At 33.6% G+C, this 18999-nt stretch overlaps 1 protein-coding gene and 1 pseudogene across 2 annotated transcripts; one reads left to right on the top strand and one right to left on the bottom strand.

The window, feature by feature from the left end:
- Positions 1-873: 873 nt before the first annotated feature.
- Positions 874-5225, bottom strand: LOC122315883 (malignant T-cell-amplified sequence 1 homolog). Of its 2 annotated transcripts, none has more exons than XM_043132168.1 (9): positions 5072-5225; positions 4539-4599; positions 3569-3650; positions 3404-3471; positions 3189-3286; positions 2093-2229; positions 1872-1939; positions 1431-1494; positions 874-1229 (listed from the first exon to the last, which is right to left on the bottom strand). In XM_043132168.1, exons 2-9 carry the CDS (start codon positions 4547-4549, stop codon positions 1212-1214), a joined length of 546 nt encoding a protein of 181 aa, XP_042988102.1. In that variant the 5' UTR covers positions 4550-4599; positions 5072-5225; the 3' UTR covers positions 874-1211. The 2 variants fall into 2 exon arrangements, with proteins under 2 accessions (XP_042988102.1, XP_042988103.1); XM_043132169.1 differs by having other exon boundaries at positions 5084-5171.
- Positions 5226-13537: 8312 nt separating this feature from the next.
- On the top strand, positions 13538-15779 carry LOC122315476 (annotated as a pseudogene).
- The last annotated feature ends 3220 nt before the right edge of the window (positions 15780-18999 follow it).

Here is an 18999-nt window from a genome sequence, read left to right as displayed (position 1 = left end):
GCTAATTCATCACTTTCTTACATGTCTGATACTTATCGGAGGGTTGTTATACTGCTATAAACAACAGGGCTGTCTAGAAGCGTTTCTCTTTATTCTTTACCCTCTTTTAAGTTGGTTGTATAAGCAATACCTGCTTCAACGTTTAGGCATGACTGGCTTTGCCTGAAGTTTGTGTTAGGATGAAAAGCTAAAATAGATATTTTCCTGAGATTTAAAAGATGTTTAAATTGATTTAAAATAACTGGGAAATTTGTCTAAGCAAGGCCGAAAAAGTATGTTTGTTTTTTTGTTTAAGTAATGATATTTATAACACCATAGGCATAACCCCATGTAATATCACCTCATGTGATAAAAATGCATCGATAATAATAAATAAAATTGTAAAATCCAACTATAACGTTGAAATCATAGTTGTCATGAAATTTTAGTATTAGCCGATTGTCATTTCCATGATGCTACTACAACTAGCATTATTAAACGTTTAAGATCCTAATAACATGAACAAATTATTTTCTATTATTTTTTAGAAAGTATATATACCACGAAGATTTTACTTCAATCATAAGCCTTGATACGAGGAAGAGGAGAAATACATTTTCCACTTTCTTACACGTGTTTTACAAATGTAGATGCTAAAATTTCAAAACTGTAATCACATTGCACCCCTCATGAGAAGTATCATCATCTTAAAAGCAACACCACACTGTTCACTCAATTCCTTGCCATTAATTCCAAAGGTCTCATAACTGGTTCTCTGTAAGGGTAATTCTGGCAGCAGATAAAGATATATAGCTCTACCTGGTTTCTAAAGTGAACGAACATCTCACTCAATTAACCCATTTTGTGTTATGGATATTTGCCACAAAAAGGAAGTCAGAGTGAATCCTTCAAACAAGATGTTATTCAAACTCAACAAGTTCAGAACTTAATTACAAAAAAGCAGCAAACCTGAGGGGGCTCAAAAGGAAGCAGCAAGGAATTCAAAATGTAATATTTCTAGCGACCAACCTAAACAAAACCGATTAATAAAATGATTGATCATATATATTAAAACTAATTTCTTCACTGTATACAGTGAAAAAATGAACAAACTACATGGGAATTGGTACACATCATCCCTTCAACGGGTCACCATCATTTATCATAGACAGAGATAACAAAGTTATTTCTTTATCCCAAGGATGTTAATGTTGTGGCTCTTGAAAACCACCTTAATCAAGACGCTCCATCTGCAGAGTAAGTAGTAAAATCAAGATGATCGCATTGTTCGAAGTTAAGATATCATATACAGTCAAATTATATACTTTTTTAATGTCTGTGACAGCCATATTATAGGAAAAGTCACATGGTTTTTAACACGAGAATGGCCATTGGGGTTATAACAATAAAGTGTGTACAAATAAAGAGGTAAGGATTTAACCATAGCATACCTTCCAAAGACCATCATTTAGATAATGCATATTGTCCACTCCAATGCCTTTGTTGATTGCTTTTCTGTAAGACAAGCAAATAGATCAACTTATTAAATATGCCAATGAGCAAAGGAATAACCTCTATTCTGACTAGTGACATCGTGCATGTGATATATAAATAATTGAACGAGTGAACTTAATATGCTAATAGGGATATGCTGCTTTTTTCTCTTTTGCTTTTGTTTGGCAAGAATCGGCAATGCTGAAGCCCTAATTTTGGCTCAGTTCGATGTAAACCTAATCTTTTAGCCTGTGCTTCTAACATTTGTCATAGTCACAGATTGCTCCACTACCCTTCTGGGAAGAAGAGGGAGAGAGAAAACCTAGGTACTTAGCTACCCTCTACTTCCAGATTAGCACTCTGATTAATAGAAATTGCAATATGCCATACTAACTTACATGTCCTTTGCTGACATTTTTGTAAATCCAATTGCAAGGGCATGTTCCTTTCCTTCAGCCATAATGGCCTGAGAGCATTCAGTTCTACAATCAGAAATATATATATAGCAAAAACAAAACTTCAACACAAAAACATGATATGATCAGTACACATCAAAAAGTATATATGCTGAGTACAACATGTATGATCGCATCCATTGAAAAAAGTGTAGAATTCATACCACTGGAGTTTCTGCCTCCACATCTTCATCCAAAGCGCCACCAGGAGATGTAAGACCAGGACACATTATGTTGGCACCAGCAAGGACAAATCTTATTGCACCTCTGTCAACTTGTAATTTCTTCATTATATTTGGATCTGTAAAACCAATAAAAGAAAACCATATGAAGGGCCTTGAATTTTAGGGATAATATTTCCATTGACAATAAACTCCAGTAGTGATAGACAATGCGTACTTCCCATCCAATTAGATATAGAAGAAGATTAAAGAATTTCAAAGAAAATTTTAAATAAAAGAGGAAGAAATCTTTTTGATAAGTAAAAGAGTCTCAGAAATCTAATATTAAAAGGGAAAAAGCACAAAACCAGTGCTATGTTGATTTCAGCCTCTAAATTGGTAGATACAAAAAACGAAAAGACAGTAATCTAATGATAAAGGGCAAGGTATAGTCCGCTGTAAATGAGCCTCTAAATTGCTAAAAAATGAATGTTTCCATGAAAATAGTCTCTCTTGGCTCCCAACTAGAATGCAATCCGCATTGAAAGCCTCATTCGTATGCCACTTTAAGACAAGATACCTAGAAAGTCAAGAAACTAAGTCAGTTGGTAACTAACCATGAACCCTTGTGGCCTTATCATTCCATTCACCAAATGGATTTTTATAATTGCTTAAAAGGAGTATGGATGCGAAACCATCTGAATCTTTTATTTTCCTCTGATTGATAACACTCCAGGTGGGTCTTGAACCAACAATCACACCTCCCATCCTATTCTAAGATGCTATTTAAGTTAGAGCTCGTGAGAGGAAATTTATGAGCTTTTTTTTGTTATCCAAGAGCTATGAACCCAATTTTCTAAGAAATCATCTGTCTATTTTCTTTCTTTTCTTTTCTTTTTTTGATGATCAGTAAGCAAAAATTTTCAAATACATATAAATCAAGTAGAAGATATAACTTCAAGACAAGCAAATCAAATTAAGAAAATCCAGGAAAAACATGGACATTGCACAGAAACATTTTCATGTAAAACATTTTCACTGTTAAAGTAGATAACACAACTTTAAATGGGAAATGAAATAAAGGAAGGAAATACATTACACTGATGGAGGAGTCGTAAGGTAGGCATGTATGGTCCATCACGAATGTTGAAGAATAGAGGCACATTGTTCACCAAAACCAGATTTAAGTGGTTTTGACTATAAGAAGAAGATAAGGAAAAACAATTTGTCAGAAATAGGAGTTGAATAGACTGGGTAATACAGTTGCCATGAAAACAATGTGTGAATGGAAAATATCTCGTGCGAATTACAAACCATTTAGCAACAATGAGAGGGGACTTCTTTGGAAGCAAGTCATCCAGCACTGGTTCAAGCCCTGGATACTGCAAAAGATAGGAGATCTTATCTAAATTTCTGAATTTCTTTTCAAGCATTTGTTTGAAAGTAAAGAATATAAAAAAAATCCACTGGTAGCTGCACCTCCTCTGCAATACTTTGTCGAATTTTGCGTTGCACGGATGCCTTGACTTGATTTTGTGCAGAGACTTCTTCAGAGGAAAACCTAGTAGAAATTAAACATGCATGGATCATGGAGAAAATTTTGCATTTATTAATAAATACAATAATACCTGCCTATCAAAATTAAATTCACGGCGTAAAAGGTATTGGGTACCAAAGGCTAAAAACCCTAGAGTTGTGGTGCAAGAAGATTAACGCATAGCCCACCCCAAAGGCCAATACAATAAACCTTAATAGTACACTAGCAAGCCAAAGATCCATTCGCGTCAATAATTATTCCCCAATTCCTTTGAAAGAAAATTAAATATATACCACAACTGCACAACACAACCCATTCTAGAAATTTCCAACCATCTCTATTTTTCAAAATTTTAAAATTTATTTACCAGATCAAATTATACCACGTAAATGGTGTGTGATGTAAAGGCCTTCAAATAAGATCATTATTTTTTAATATTTAGATTTCCTACCAACATTATTCCATCTGCAGATCCATCATGAAATCCCAGAAGAGCCTGCAACAAGGTGATCCCCAAAGTCCACAAATCCATGATCTCCCATAGCAAGACCATATTTGTTTCCCCTACTATTACCGTTCTTAATTAGTTAGGCCCAGCCAATCGAGCTTCAAATGCTTTTCCACAAACATAAAAAGTTTGCACCTCCAAATCCAAAGATAAACAATCTCCATCTGATAACTCACGTGCCAAACAAAACACTGTCCGTAAAACCCACTTCCCCAATTTCTCTCGTTCGCTCCCAATCATGGCCAACTTCATGGTGCACAAAAACGAAAGCACTATATCATTTTGACATTCATTTGTGACCTCCATTACAAATTGGACCAAACCCATTGCAACTCGCTAAAATCATAATAATAAAAAAAAAAAACACACAGACGAATAATAGAATAAACGGAGAGAGGGATTACTTTTTGAACATTTTGCCCTCAGTAAAATATCTCGAGGATCTTAAGAAGTGATTTGAGATTGCTGCAGGCACGCCATAGAAATTAATTAGAATTGTGACCATCATACTATAATCTGGTTCTAGAAATGGACTAAATCCAAAGACCGCCAAAAGTTTTATACATCAATGAAATGAAATTTTTAAATCAAAATGAGATCTTAGTATATGACTGTCTATTGCGCTCAAACAATGTCCATTGACTGTTACGACATACCGTCCTAATAATGCAATAAAATCACCAAAGACGACATTAAAATTAAATTTGCAAAATTGAATTGGTGGAAGTGATCATGTTAAGGATAATGAAGCTAACGTTAGATTCAAAAGCCCGGAGTGTTTGGGGAAAAATTTAAAAATTCAAGCCCTAAAAAAAAAAAAAGGAAAAGAATCACGAAAGTATTATATATGAAGTGGGGCAAAATATATACGTGCGTCTCTATATATCCATCTATGCAGAGAGAGAGAGAGAGACAGAGAGAGATAGAGAGAGAGAACCATTAGAGCAACCATTAAAGCTTGCTTCGCGACTGATACGAGGAACTGGTACAGGTAAAAGCTAGGGTTTTGAGGTGCTTCAGGCCCGCGTGGTAATTAAGCAACTCGATCGGTGATTCGGTGTAGCCTGCACCGATTCATTTGGGTAATATGGGTTTGGCGGTTTGAAATGAAATCTTTTGTGGGTTCTTGTTGGGCTTTGCAAAGTGGGCTATGATTCGCTTATACGGGCCTAAGACTCCACAAACCCCTCGCATATAAATCATTTTTGGAACTAATTCTATGTTTTGACTTTTGAGTCTTTTGACAATTGACACCACTTAAACCTAAACATGAATTCAACTGTTATGAACACCCGTAGTTCATGGAGAGAGCATAAAATAGGGATGAAAAAAAAAAGAGTCAATATAAAAAGATAAATTAGAGAATATTCACAACTCTTCAAGACGTTTTCAACAAAAAATATGCCCGTGGGCCATTTGTCTGCCTCAATTTCTTTTTCACATTGCTTGACCCTGGTTTGTCTATTCGATTTCCTTTTACAATGCTTGGTTGTTTGTAAAATGGTGATAAAAAACCATAACAAACTCCATTAATTGGGTCCGAACTAAGTCAAATAATGGAGTTGGAGAATTACTTCCGTAATGGGCCAAGCGGATGGGCCAATATTATAGTCTTTTAGTGTTTAGTCTATGTAGCAGATGGGCTGGGAAAGCATTCCTTGGGATGTTAGTGATATTTAGTCTGCTTTGTTTTAAGGGTGTACAAGAAACCGAAAAATCGATCGTGACCGACACAGACCGGCCGTTGGAGTCAGAAATCGGCTGGAACCGCCAGGGAACCAGTCAGCAGGCGGTATAAAATTAACAAAACCGACGTTCGTCGGTTCGGTCGCGATTTGAGGCCAGCTCAAACCGCTGAACCGGCCGACCACATAAACATATATTTTTTTTAATTTATATCTATACAAAATGATACCGTTCTACTTAAACTTAAGTGAAACAGTGTCGTTTGATGCTATCAGTTGTGATTAAAACACATTTAAACGACGTCGTTTGTATTAAAACAAACGGCGTCGTTTTATCTATGGGAAAAGGAAAAAAAATAAGTAGAATGACGCCGTTGGATTTAGAACCAAACGGCGTCATTTTGATCTTCTTCTTCCTTCTTCTTCTTCTTCCCCGATTCACGCCGTTTCTGAGTTTCAAATCCTCTCTCTCTCTCTCTCTCTCTCTCTCTCTCTCTCTCTCTCTCTCTCTCTCTCTCTCTCTCTCTCTCTCTCTCTCTCTCCTCTGTATCTCTCTCTCTCTCTACTCTCTCAGAGAACCAGCGTCACTAGAGGAACCGAGAACCGACCGTGAATTGCCAGAAAACAACCGGAGTAGATGCGGATGGTTTTCCTTCTCTCCATTGACCGGTTACGGTCGGTTCCTCTGGCAAATCTCACCTCGTAGGTCGGGCGTCGATTTTACCCAAAAATCGCGCCGATGAGGTTGGTTTTCACCCCTACTTTGTTTAGTGGGTTTTCCATAATTGGAATTCAGCCTTTTTGTTTGTTGGGCCATGGCTTTTAATGTCTTGCTAATCTCTATTATCTTACTTAGCAATATATGAAAGAAGAGGGAGGCAGATAGGATCTTTATCTTTGGAAAAGCTTAATTCTTGAATGTTTTGTATGTGAAAATATTGAAGGAATTGGGGAGCTTCGAACATCCCCAATCCGTAGCAATTTTACTGAATTACACTTTTTACAATTCATCTCCATTTCTATCAACGCTACATCCTTAATTCTCACCTTTATTTCTTTTTATCGTTATTTCTCAATTGGGATCATAATAAAAACTAACATTGAATTGAATAGACAAGAAGGTAACTTATAGTGGAGAGATTGTTTGTAAAATGGTGTAGGATATAGAAACATCGTGTGCCCATTAGTGGGAATATTGTTCGGTTTCCTTTTTGCATAAAAGCACCGCTTCATAAACAATCTTTAATAATCCTTTTTAGTCTTTAACAATCTTCCTAACTCGGTTCCTTTACTTTTTGCATAAAAGCACCACTTCATAAACAATCTTTAGCTGGTTGATCCTTGAGTACCCAAGTAATGCGGCACGAATCAAGTTTAAAACTAACTAATGTGGTACACAAGCCAAATCAAGAATAGAACTTGGCTTTCATATAATTATATAGATGAATAATGCGTTTAATATACCTATTTAAAAATTATTGGTGGCAATATGTGACACGACTTGTGAATTTAATTAGAACACAGCACGAACTTAGAGGGTTTAAGTCAAACGGATTGACCCATTAAGACATGATTTTTAACAAGTCAATCTGCTTAATCCAAAATCAATCCATTGTGACCTATTTAGATTTTATTTTAAAATCACAATTTTATTACTGTTGAGTTAATGCAATATTGGTATTTTTTAGTATGTTTATATTTTTATTCTTGGAATTATAATTCTAGATCTATGTTCATATTTGTTATTATATGGTTTGTAATATTGATTTTATTATATGTTAAAATTTGTAAACTATTAATATTTTTTTGTTAGTAGGTAGTCTTTTTTTTTTTTTTAAGATATTGTAACTACTAATGAATATAGATTTTAACTTTGATATGAAATTATGTTAATTATATCAAATGAGTTATACGTGTTAGTTCAACTTATTTAATTAATTGTGTTGTGTTGACCCATTTCATATTTATATTTCTAATTAATTATGAAATAGGTCAAAATAGGTAGTACAATATGACTCATTATCTAAATGAATCGAGTTGGAATTTAAAAATTTAATAGATTTAACTTAAGAGATTGGATTCAGATTAACCTATATAACCGAATGTTAACGAGTTAACATAATACAAACACTACTCAAAAATACAAATTCCTGCCCCTATTATAATAAAATAACTCTAAAAAAATCAATGACATGGATAAAATAAGATTACAGCTTTAATAATATTACTTTGACTGAAGATTTCAAAAAACAACGCTTGAAAAGTCTTAAAACGGTCGGATGACATTAGAAGGACTTGACATGACTGACTGAGTCCCTTTTGGACCAGTTAACCTTGTAAGAGAAAAAACTTATTTGTATTTGATTGCAACACCTCGATGGTCTTTCTTTCCTTAGGTAGACCTAGTGAACAGGTTGCGCAAATTAAAGTTAATAGAATTGTACCATTGGGTTTGAGTGACTATTCAACTCTCTAAATATATATATAGAGTAATGTTTTTTATTTTATTATATAAGATATGATATATTTATTATTAATAAATAATAAATAATTATATAATAAATAGTCATCTAATGGTAATAAATATACACAATCTTATATAATAAAATTAAAGTGAGATGATAGTATGGTATATAAAATTTTTCAAAAATATAAATTATTGATTTAAGGTTCCTATAATTATTTATTCTATCCCTAATCCTAGGTGAAATTATATGATATTAGTCATTTTATAGTATGTTTTTAAGTATAATAATTAAAAAATTTCGTATTTTATATTTAATAGATGCTATCTATTTCACTTGAACGACAATATTATTTTTCATATCAGGTTCTATGGTCTCTAATAGTGTTTTTTGATGTGACACATTATACGTAATTTTATGTGCCAGTTACCTAAATTATTATGGAAAATATAGCTTGGTCTATAAAGAAATTTCATAAAATTGAATTTATAAATTGATGTAGTTCGGTATGGTACGCTGGATAGATGTAGTATTTTTTAATAAGAAAAATTATATATACCATATTATCATATCACATCTCGCTAAATAAGATATGATATATTTATCAAAATAAGATAAATATATAGATATTATATATAGTAGGATTAAAGTGGGTCAATGGGATGGGACCAAAATGTAAGAAAAGAAAATGTTCATGATTTGCCCCCAGTTTTGGTCTGACCCTCCAGTTTGGAAAGCTTCTACTCGCTTTTGTGGGTTTAGGTAGTTTGACAGGTTTGGAATAAAATTCTTTTAATGCAACATAATTAATTTGCACAGAGTTATTTCCTTAAAAAAATGGGATTATTGATATTCGAATAATTCTATTTAAAAGTAATGCATATATGAAACGATACCTAAGACAAATCATGAAACTTTAAACAAATGATGAATGACGATTGTAATTTGGGCATTTAATAGTTTGAAAATAATTATTTTTAGTTTCGGACTATGACAATTTCCTCGTGCCTAAAATATACGTTCATAACAACAAACATGCAAGCATGCAACTGTTCACCACAAGATAAATAATCATAAGAACAACAAGTGGAAACATGCTCAATAAATTTAGTGTAGTTTATGACTATGTATATATATATAATATTAATATACCTTTCTTCCCCACATAGAGCTCATTTCCCCAACCAAACATGCAAGCATTATTAATGTACCAGACACCTTAGTAGAAATAGAGGTACAACAATGGGTTCTCTTCTTCATGTGGTTGAAGATTGCTTTGGTCTCAATGAAGCTCTATAGCGATGGCTCCGTTTCATGCTCAACCAACATAGACTCCAACATCACCATCATCAATGATGGCTCGGTTCACTGGAAAGACTATCTTTTCAACAGACTCATTACACTTTTTGTCTTTGCCACCTATTTTTATCAGTCATGGTATGCATCTATAGAATTCTAGTGTCTTTCAAGTGTAACAGCATTCTCACTAAAACCCTGTATCTTCAAAGGCTTTGAATTATAGTGTACCTGTTGACTGCTCTTCACAATTCCCTCCATGGATTCAACAAGTTTCATGCTACCATCAGCTAGAGTAATGGCTTCTTGGAACTTCACATGTTGGCATGTACAAGGAGATGTTAGTAGCTTATAGCAGTGACTAGAAATTAACATACCCCCTGCACATAATTAGTCATCAATTAAACATCCAGCAGATCAACATCTTTGGAAGAATAAAAGAGTTGATTGATGCAATCTCTCATGTAGATTTTCAAAGTAGATGCAATAGGTATTGAATATAAAAGCACACCCCATCTATCATGAAAATGATATGCAGGTTCTTTCAAATAGAAAGCACATACTGCAATTGAGTTTAAATGCAGTGATTAGCAGAATAGCAACTAGACTCTTACTTTTACAAAGGAAGGATTAAGGTTTTCCAAAATAGACTATCCTCTGGCATATCAAGGATTCCTTTTATTTTCTCTAGTATTTTTCTCTCTAATGAGTAATGAGGGCATCTGAAATCTCAAGATTCAAAGAATCAAACCAGATAGTTATTAGATTTTCTTGTGTGATACAGAAGATTTGCAACATTATTGGGTGTTTTTCAAGTTTTTAATATAGTAACTTACCCATACAATTTCCATATGGTTGTCAAAAGCTATTCAGCTAGTAGAGGATGGGCCTATAGAGGACATGAATGCAACTACTTATGACAATAGATGTAATCCTATGGTTATTTATTTTAGCAGTTTAGGATGTTGGAACTTTTAGAGAAGCTACCTTGGGTAACAGGTTCATATAGTTAAAAAGCAATCAAGCCTATACGGAGAATGGATATTTCCCATGAAGCACAAACTTTGTTTCCTGTTCATAATACAGGAAATATTTGTGTTCTGATTGGAACATACATTATATGAAAAGATCATGCAAAAACACTGAATGAAGAGACCTCACATATTACCTCAAATGCAAGTAAAGAAGTTCTGTTAAAGAGACCTACTCTGTCTAGACCATTGAAAGTCGAAGTACCATCCAAAAGCTTACCAAATGCAATTACCAATGTAAGTCCTGTTGCCCTTTTTGCTAGTAATGAAACTAAGATGTAAATTGGACTTCTTCTGAATCAAAACAATAGCCATTCTTTGTGGGATTGCTTAAACTTACCCTTTATAAATTGCATCCTTGTATCTCAGTGAGAAAACTGTAAAAGAAAACAATGTATGATCAGTTGCTTCTTAAATTGTAATGAAATTAGTGCTAAGATGGTGATCTTAACCGCATGCTAGAAATCTCACTTGAACATTCTTTTAGCATGTTACCACCCAAAAAATAAAAAAAATAAAGTTAATATCTTCTAGTAGGTCCCCCTTCTAAAAATTGAGGGAGGTTTTGGTTGGCATTATTGGATGCACTACAATCAATACAGAAAAAAAAAGTAAGGCAGGCGAAATTCAAGGGCTGAAAATGTTTTTTTGATTAATAAAATACTATAATAATCATATAATTCAAGGGCTGAAAATGTTTATTCCCTTCACTAACAAACCACTTAATATTGTAAAGCCAAGTTCCAAAACATACAAAGTTGAAAATATGAGGTGCTCCAGGTCCCTGGGACAAAGTTTAATGGAACAGAATTAGTACCTTTAAGTTTATATGAACACTGAATATAGTGGGTTTATACATACCAAGACTGCTGGGGACAAGTCACAGACGTCTTTGCCAAGAACATCCAAGGTTGAGGCTCCTATTGTGGAGTCTCCATCTGATTTAAAGAGAGTTGTTGACAAGATAGTTGAGTTCATCCTAAGAAATGGTTTGTTGGAATTTGAAGCTGTGCTAGTTGAACAGAATAAAAAACATTTTCAGATTTCCATTCCTTCTGCCATCTAATCAATATCATGCTTACTATTTAGAAGTCCTTAAGAAAGCTAAAGAGGTGCGTTTCTCTGTTCCTTGGACTGTAATGGGTTTAGGCTGTTAACATGAGATTTATATTGCTAAGTATAAGTTTGTGGATTTTCCTTTTGCAACACCATAGAAAAGGAACAGTCCAAGCATGATGTGTTACAAGTGGTTGATAAATATGTTACTTCCTCTATTTAGTGCCAAAGTTTGGTTTGTAAGTAAGTTTTGAGGTTTGTTGTAATGCTACTGTTGCCAATCTTGTTGAGTTTTATTGCACTCGTTACAATATATTGACTTGTGGGCACGTATGAGCACTGACCATAGTCTGTGGGGTTCTCTTTGAACATTGCTATTGTATTAATGTCTTTTTGAAATTCAAGAAAATAAAAAGATATCAAGTCAGAAACACTCAAGTACATTCATCTGATCTTCTTTGCTCACTAATATCTTTTTTCGGTCCTTTGTTTTCAGTCTAAGCTACCCGGCAAGGCCTCTGTTTCTAAGAAGCATGATTCAGTGGGGCATGGGGTGGACAAGAAAACTGCTTCTTCAAAAGAAAGTGATACTCTCTATGGAGGATCTGCTAGTCTTGATATACCATATAATTATGACAAGAAAGAAAAGTTTATGCCACTAATTGCAAAGTCTAAGAAGGATGGGCAGGATCCGCCTTCCAAAGCCACTGAGCCACAAATTGATGCAGCGGCTACTGCAGCAATTCTTCAATTAAGCTACAAGGGGTATTAAGAATGCTGGTTTAGAATTTTTCCCTAGGACATCACCAAATGGTAGGACATCACCTCCCTAGCATTGAGGGTGGGCTTACCTCTGGCTTTGGGAGTCTCCAGTTTTGGACTAGCACTAGAATGCAGTAACTTTATATGAAAGGCAGAGAGGTGAGAGCTTAGTATATGTATATAGAAAGGAGACTATACTAATGATCACTACAAGGAGATGATTCTGGGTTCAGCTCACTGAAAAGGATAGAAAAATCTGGAAAAAAAACAATTTAGGATATAAGCTAGCTATGCAGTGTCTGTGACTAATTAATTATATCTCCCCTAGCACACAATTAGTCTCTCCTCACAAAGTCATCAACCATGTGTACGTTGAATATGTAACATAAAATAGACGAGAAATTTGTAAAATCTAATAAAATACCCCACGTAAGGGCCAACTTCAGATTTTCATGCATAAAAGCATTCAAATTGGAAAAAGTCCAATATTTAAGCATCTTAGTTATCCCTAATTGACCTGTATCTTGAAACTGTTTTTCTCGGCTTTTCAAAACCTAACTTCATATTGGATAATTAGTCATCTAATTAGGGATTTCGATTTCAATCAAAAATTATGCCAATCAGAGGACACACAGGTTAAAACTAGACTCTAAAAATTATGAACATCAAATACCCACATCAACCCGTAGCCAAAATGCAGTTATAATAAAATAAAATTGTGCAAAAACGTTTAGGCTTTCAGATTCTAGCAACTATCAATAGTAAAAAAAAAAAAAAAAAAGCTTCCATTTTTGTAAATCAACGAGGGCAGATGAAGGGGGAGACAAGGACAAAATCGTTTCAAAGATACCTGACGTTGGGTATGTAAATACCCAAGAGTCTCGTCCTCCCGTTTGGCTACCGATACAAAAAGCTATCGGTTAGGAAATCACTTCGATAGTAACGATGAAGGAACATAGCTCGTCTACTCAGGAAACCGTGACCGTAGCTTCCGCGGATGGAAAATAAAGTGGAGGAGAATCTAGGGTTCGGGACGTAGTCGACAATGGGGGTAGATTTTCACGCCGTGTGTATCGGGTTGGTTACATGGGCATTGAAGGTATGAGCAATGGAAAAGCAAGACGAAGTGGAGAAGGAGCACAGAGTGGGTATGATTTCGGGGGAAAAATATTTTCATTTTTGTGTAAGTTGGCGCCTCGATCTGTTAGTAACGATGGTAGTCCGTTGTAATAAGTTTTTATCAAAAGCAACGCATACTTTCGCCTCTATAAATAAATAAAACGCTGTAAAAAAGTAAGTTAAGTGACCGCCTCTGTTAAAATCATCTATTACAATGAATATTTGCAAGGACATATATTTCGTTGCAAAAAGTTATCTATTGCAGCAAATTTATTTGCAACACTATAAAAATCACTGTAAAAACTCAAATTTCTTGTAGTGATATGTCACAGCCTTGCATCTACGCTCAGGATCCTTGTCGTTTCACCTAACTTTAGACTAGCGCCAGAGCATAGACTTCCTTCCGCCATTGATGATGCAATATGCTCTCTAAGATGGCTACAAAATCTAGCCATGGGAATGATAAGGAAAATCAAGTGTTTAGGTGATGGGATATTAGTAGACTTTGATAAGGTATTTGTGTTGGGTGACTTGTCTGGTGGGAACATAGCGCATCATATAGAAATTAGGTTTGGGGGCAAGGGTTCGGTCGAGTTGCAACCAATTCAGGTGCGGGGTTAAGTGCTACTGTCTCCATTTTTTGGCAGAAGCGTGAGGACTAGGTCTAAGGAAGAGAGGCCATGTGAAGCATTCTAGAGTTTGGATATATATGCATGACAGGTATGGCGCATGATATATATATTATACTTACATATATTATATATAAGCATGATAAATAGGAGTATAGAGATCGACATGATCACTACTGAACATCCTCATTAGATCACCTAGCTGCCATGTTTTAGTGAGAATTGGCCTTGGTTATTAGTGAAAACAGTTCATATTAAGCGAATCTTATTAGTTGATCATTGTGAAGATCATAACTAGCTAGATCTCAATGAAATATGTTAACAAAGAAAAACATGGTAATATATATATGTTCATGTTTTGTCATTTTTCAGAATTGTTAATTTTCTCAAATTACTAAAACATGATATGGAAATATTTTTATCATTACATTAATTTGTAAACATGTATATGATCGTGAGCATCTGCCGGCCAAGCATTTAGCTAGTAAACGGCCTGGCCTATAGATGGAGAATATATACATCGATATATGTGTGTGTGTGGTTTAGCATGTGTTAGGAACTCTTATGTATATAATAACATTATCATATCGAGAACAAGTGGATGATAATTGTAAGGTGAAAAAAACTATTAGCACTCAATTAAATATCAATTTTGGCCTTTATATTTTGCGAGTTGTAGTTGAACTTATCACACAATAATGAAGACAAAATTAAATGTGTATGCGAGACCTATTCAATCGTTTTGGTCAACTTCATGTTAATCTATCAATATTTTTTTGTATAAGAAATTCTATTATTAAGTTGGTATACGTAAAGCACACCTAGTTGGTGAAGTGCTTACGTATCATAATTTGATTTGAAATATACATTTTTGAATTTGAATCTTACAAATAAAATCTTACTATTTAAGTGATGTAAATGGTGTGTTCCATATATCGGCTCAAGAATAAAATAACTATTTTCATATATATATATATATATTGGATCCTCCTACTTTGGAGATTGTCTCTTCCACTCGAAGGAACTATAGAACACCCATTGGTGAACCCCTTTGTTAATCTATCAATATTTTTTTATATAAGAAATTCTATTATTAAGTTGGTATATGTAAAGCACACCTAGTTGGTAAAGTGCTTACGTATTATAATTTGATTTGAAAGATATATTTTTGAATTTGAATCTTACAAATAAAATCTTACCATTTAAGTGATGTAAATGGTGTGATCCATATATCGGCTCAAGAATAAAATAACTATTTTCATATATATATATATTGGATCCTCCTACTTTGGAGATTGTCTCTTCCACTCGAAGGAACTATAGAACACCCATTGGTGAACCCCTTTGGACGGCCCTCTAGTCCCAACCTAGCAAAAGTGGCCCTCGATCCAATTTTGGTGGTTGTAGGGGGCGACGAAATTTTGAAATATAGGGTGGAGAACTATGCAAAAAGGTTGAAAGAGCTAGGAAAGAAGATTGAGTACGTAGAGTTTGAAGGAAAGCAACATGGTTTCTTTTCTGAACATCCATCGATCATCACAAGTGGCTGAGAGAGTCGTACAAATTGTCAAAGGTTTCATTGCTGAAAACGTCGTTGAGTAAGACATGGCCGGATGATCAACTCGAATCCTATCATGCATCATGTATATGTTAAATAACGTTATATGCTAGGCGATGATTTTAAATGACTGAAACATATCAATCTAGCAAGCTACGATATCTAATATACAGATCATCAGTCCGGTGGCTATCCTTTTGTTTTTGGCCTTATATGTGATCTATGGTCATGGTGCACTTGGAATCTCTTTGCCCTATATATTCTTTATGATTACAAATAGGTATGCATGAAATTATGGTCACCGCAAGAACAATAAATATTTGTGATGAAAATAATATTTACTGTAAGAATAAACTTATTTTAACAAAAAAATAGTTATTTTACGACAAATAATTAACTACAAATAATTTTTATTATAGAAAGTGACCATATATATATATATTTTCTAACTATTTCTTTATAAGGATCAATCTACTATGCTATTCAGCATGTACCGTTAAGCATGCAGGTCTCTAGTATATATATATATATATATATATTTTACAGCATTTTTTAAACTTTTTTTTAAATATATATATATAATTAAATTCATTATTAATCACTTCTTTAAAAATTAAAAAAATAAAATACAAATTCAGAAACTAAAGGAACAACCGAGCATTTTCCTACCTTAATTACAATTATTAACTTTCATGTGATCTATGCACGACAAATAGCATTTAATATTACTGACAGTTGTGTTCTGACATATATATATATATATATATATATATATATATGGATCATGATCATTCACCTCTTTGTTATATATGCTATTCAATATGGACGAAAATTTAAGCTCAGTTAAAGTTATTGAACGAAAAATAATATATTTAATTAGATCGTTCATAATTTTTATTTAAAATAATTAGATCACTTTAGTTCTTCTAAGGCATGTCTTTCTTATTTACGTACAATTTTTTTTTATAACCAATTAATTAATGAAAAAGAAAAAATATATATATTAATAGTTCAAGTATCTAAATTTTAAATTTCATGCTTAAAAGTCATTTAAGGTGTCTTTTGTATAGATATGAGAAATGCTTCGAATCTTGATAATAAATCTCGAATGTTTCTTTCAATACTTTTTTTTTTTTATTTATTTAATGATTAAATAAATATCTTTATTGATGTTATGAAATTTATTTTTTTATATATAATATTTTAAAAATACATAAAATTAAAAAAAAAAATACACTTGTCGGCACCAAGTCGGTGGCTGTTGAGCCACTAGATCTATTAATATTACATCTTTTTGTTTTGTTTTACAAGAACCATTAATATTGTTCAATTTGTTCTTGTCCAGTCAATTGCGCTAGGACTACAACACATTATCTACGACCATTGGCCGGTACTAGTACTCGTCGTTAACATAGATCACCAATAATATCATAATTATCAGTACTGTCACCCATCATTGTAAATGTCACGGCCACGATCAAGTTATATATATAGAATTATATATATATAAATAGAATTAGACGTTTTTTAACACATGCATGATATAATATAATCATCCAAATAATGAAAATTCCAAATGATAAACAGATCGGTATATATATTAATATCAATTTAGAAGTATGAGAATGCTTCTAATGAAAACACAAACTCAACGATGAAAAGTCAAGGACCAAACTAGCTAACGCCGATCGTCGTATGTGATCCACAGGTTTTGATCATGTTATACCATCTTTCCTTTTCGTTTTAATTTTTTAATTTCTGGAGGAGGGGTGGGGGCTTGTTCACTTCATACATCATTGAATGGTTCCCCGCTGTTCTGTCCCACTTGTTTTATTAAAGTCATCAGGTACTGCGCGCAATAGATGTTGATGCAAGGATATGCTGCTAGCTGCATGTCTGGTTTTGCCAACTTAATTTATAATTTTCATATATTTTGCTGATATATATATATATATATATATGGTTGGGTCTGCATGCATGTACTCAGTTACTCTTGACCTGCAATCTTATCATTCATCGGGATGGATGTGCCATGTCTTCAAAGCTAGAAACTTTCAGCTCGGATAAGATCTTTTTTAACGAAACTGTGCAAGTGTTATCTTCATTCGTTTATCAAAAAATTTATATCAAAGCATATATCTTGAAATGTCTCTATCTCAAATATGGCATCATCACCGGATATTATAGAATAAATTTATAAATTAAAATGTATGTTATTTAATATAATATATTAAATTATAAAATTATTTTTATTATAAAATAAATCTAATGTATTATTTGAAATTATATCAATTTATAAATTTATTTTTATAGAATATGTTTACGACTTTAATAATTCTATTTTTTAACATGGGGATAAAGTTAGGGGTAAAAATTGATTCATTCGGATCGATTTTTGGGAAAAATTGAAATCCTACCGATATTCAATAAACAAGAATAGAACATTTCGAAACTGATTGATAAAGGAGAGGAAATTGGTGATGTCGGTTTAGGCGTGATCCCAGTCGATCTTCTGTGTCCCATAGGCATCATGAGTGGTTGGAAACTGAGAAATGGAGAATTGGAGATGTGAATCGAGATGAGAGAGATGGCTCCCCCTGTGATGTGTGTGTGTGTGAGAGAGAGAGAGAGATAAGCAACTCATGTGTGAGAGAGGAGAGAGGGAGAGAGCTACGGCTTAGAGAGAGAGAGAGAGTCGGGAGGAAGAATAAAAGAATGGGGTATTAAACCTAAATTGAAATGACACCGTTTGATTTATTAAACAAAAAGGTGTTGTTTCATTCTTAATTTTTTTTTTCTATCCAATATGTTTAAAACGATGCATCGTTTTATATAAAATATAAAAAAATTAATATGAAGTATATATTCAGTCGGTTCAATGGTCCGATTCAACTTCAAATCATGACCAAATTGGCCGACGCCAATTTTAATTTAATTCTAATTCTACAGCCAACTGACCGGTTCTATACGGGTTTCAGCCGATTCCATCCTCCAGCAATTAGTCTGAGTTGGTCCCGGTCAACTTTACGGCTTCTTGTACCGCCCTAGTTAAACTACTATCAGTTTTCAAGGCTTTCATGTTACCTGATGCCAGAGGGAAAGTGACTGCTTTTAAGAAAAAATATTTGCTTGGTTTAAAAGAAAAGAAAAAGAACAAAGATCAAAAAGTAAAACATCGTATGAGAAGTTTGGTACATATTAGAAAGGACAAACTAGCGAAAACCTTGGCTTTAATTTTGACGGCTTAGGCTGAAGTAGTGGCAG

Source organism: Carya illinoinensis, chromosome 7, assembly GCF_018687715.1.
Source record: "Carya illinoinensis cultivar Pawnee chromosome 7, C.illinoinensisPawnee_v1, whole genome shotgun sequence".
NCBI classification, from domain to species: domain Eukaryota; kingdom Viridiplantae; phylum Streptophyta; class Magnoliopsida; order Fagales; family Juglandaceae; genus Carya; species Carya illinoinensis.
Note: the sequence above shows the minus strand (reverse complement) of the source record. Positions and strands in the feature narration are given on the sequence as shown.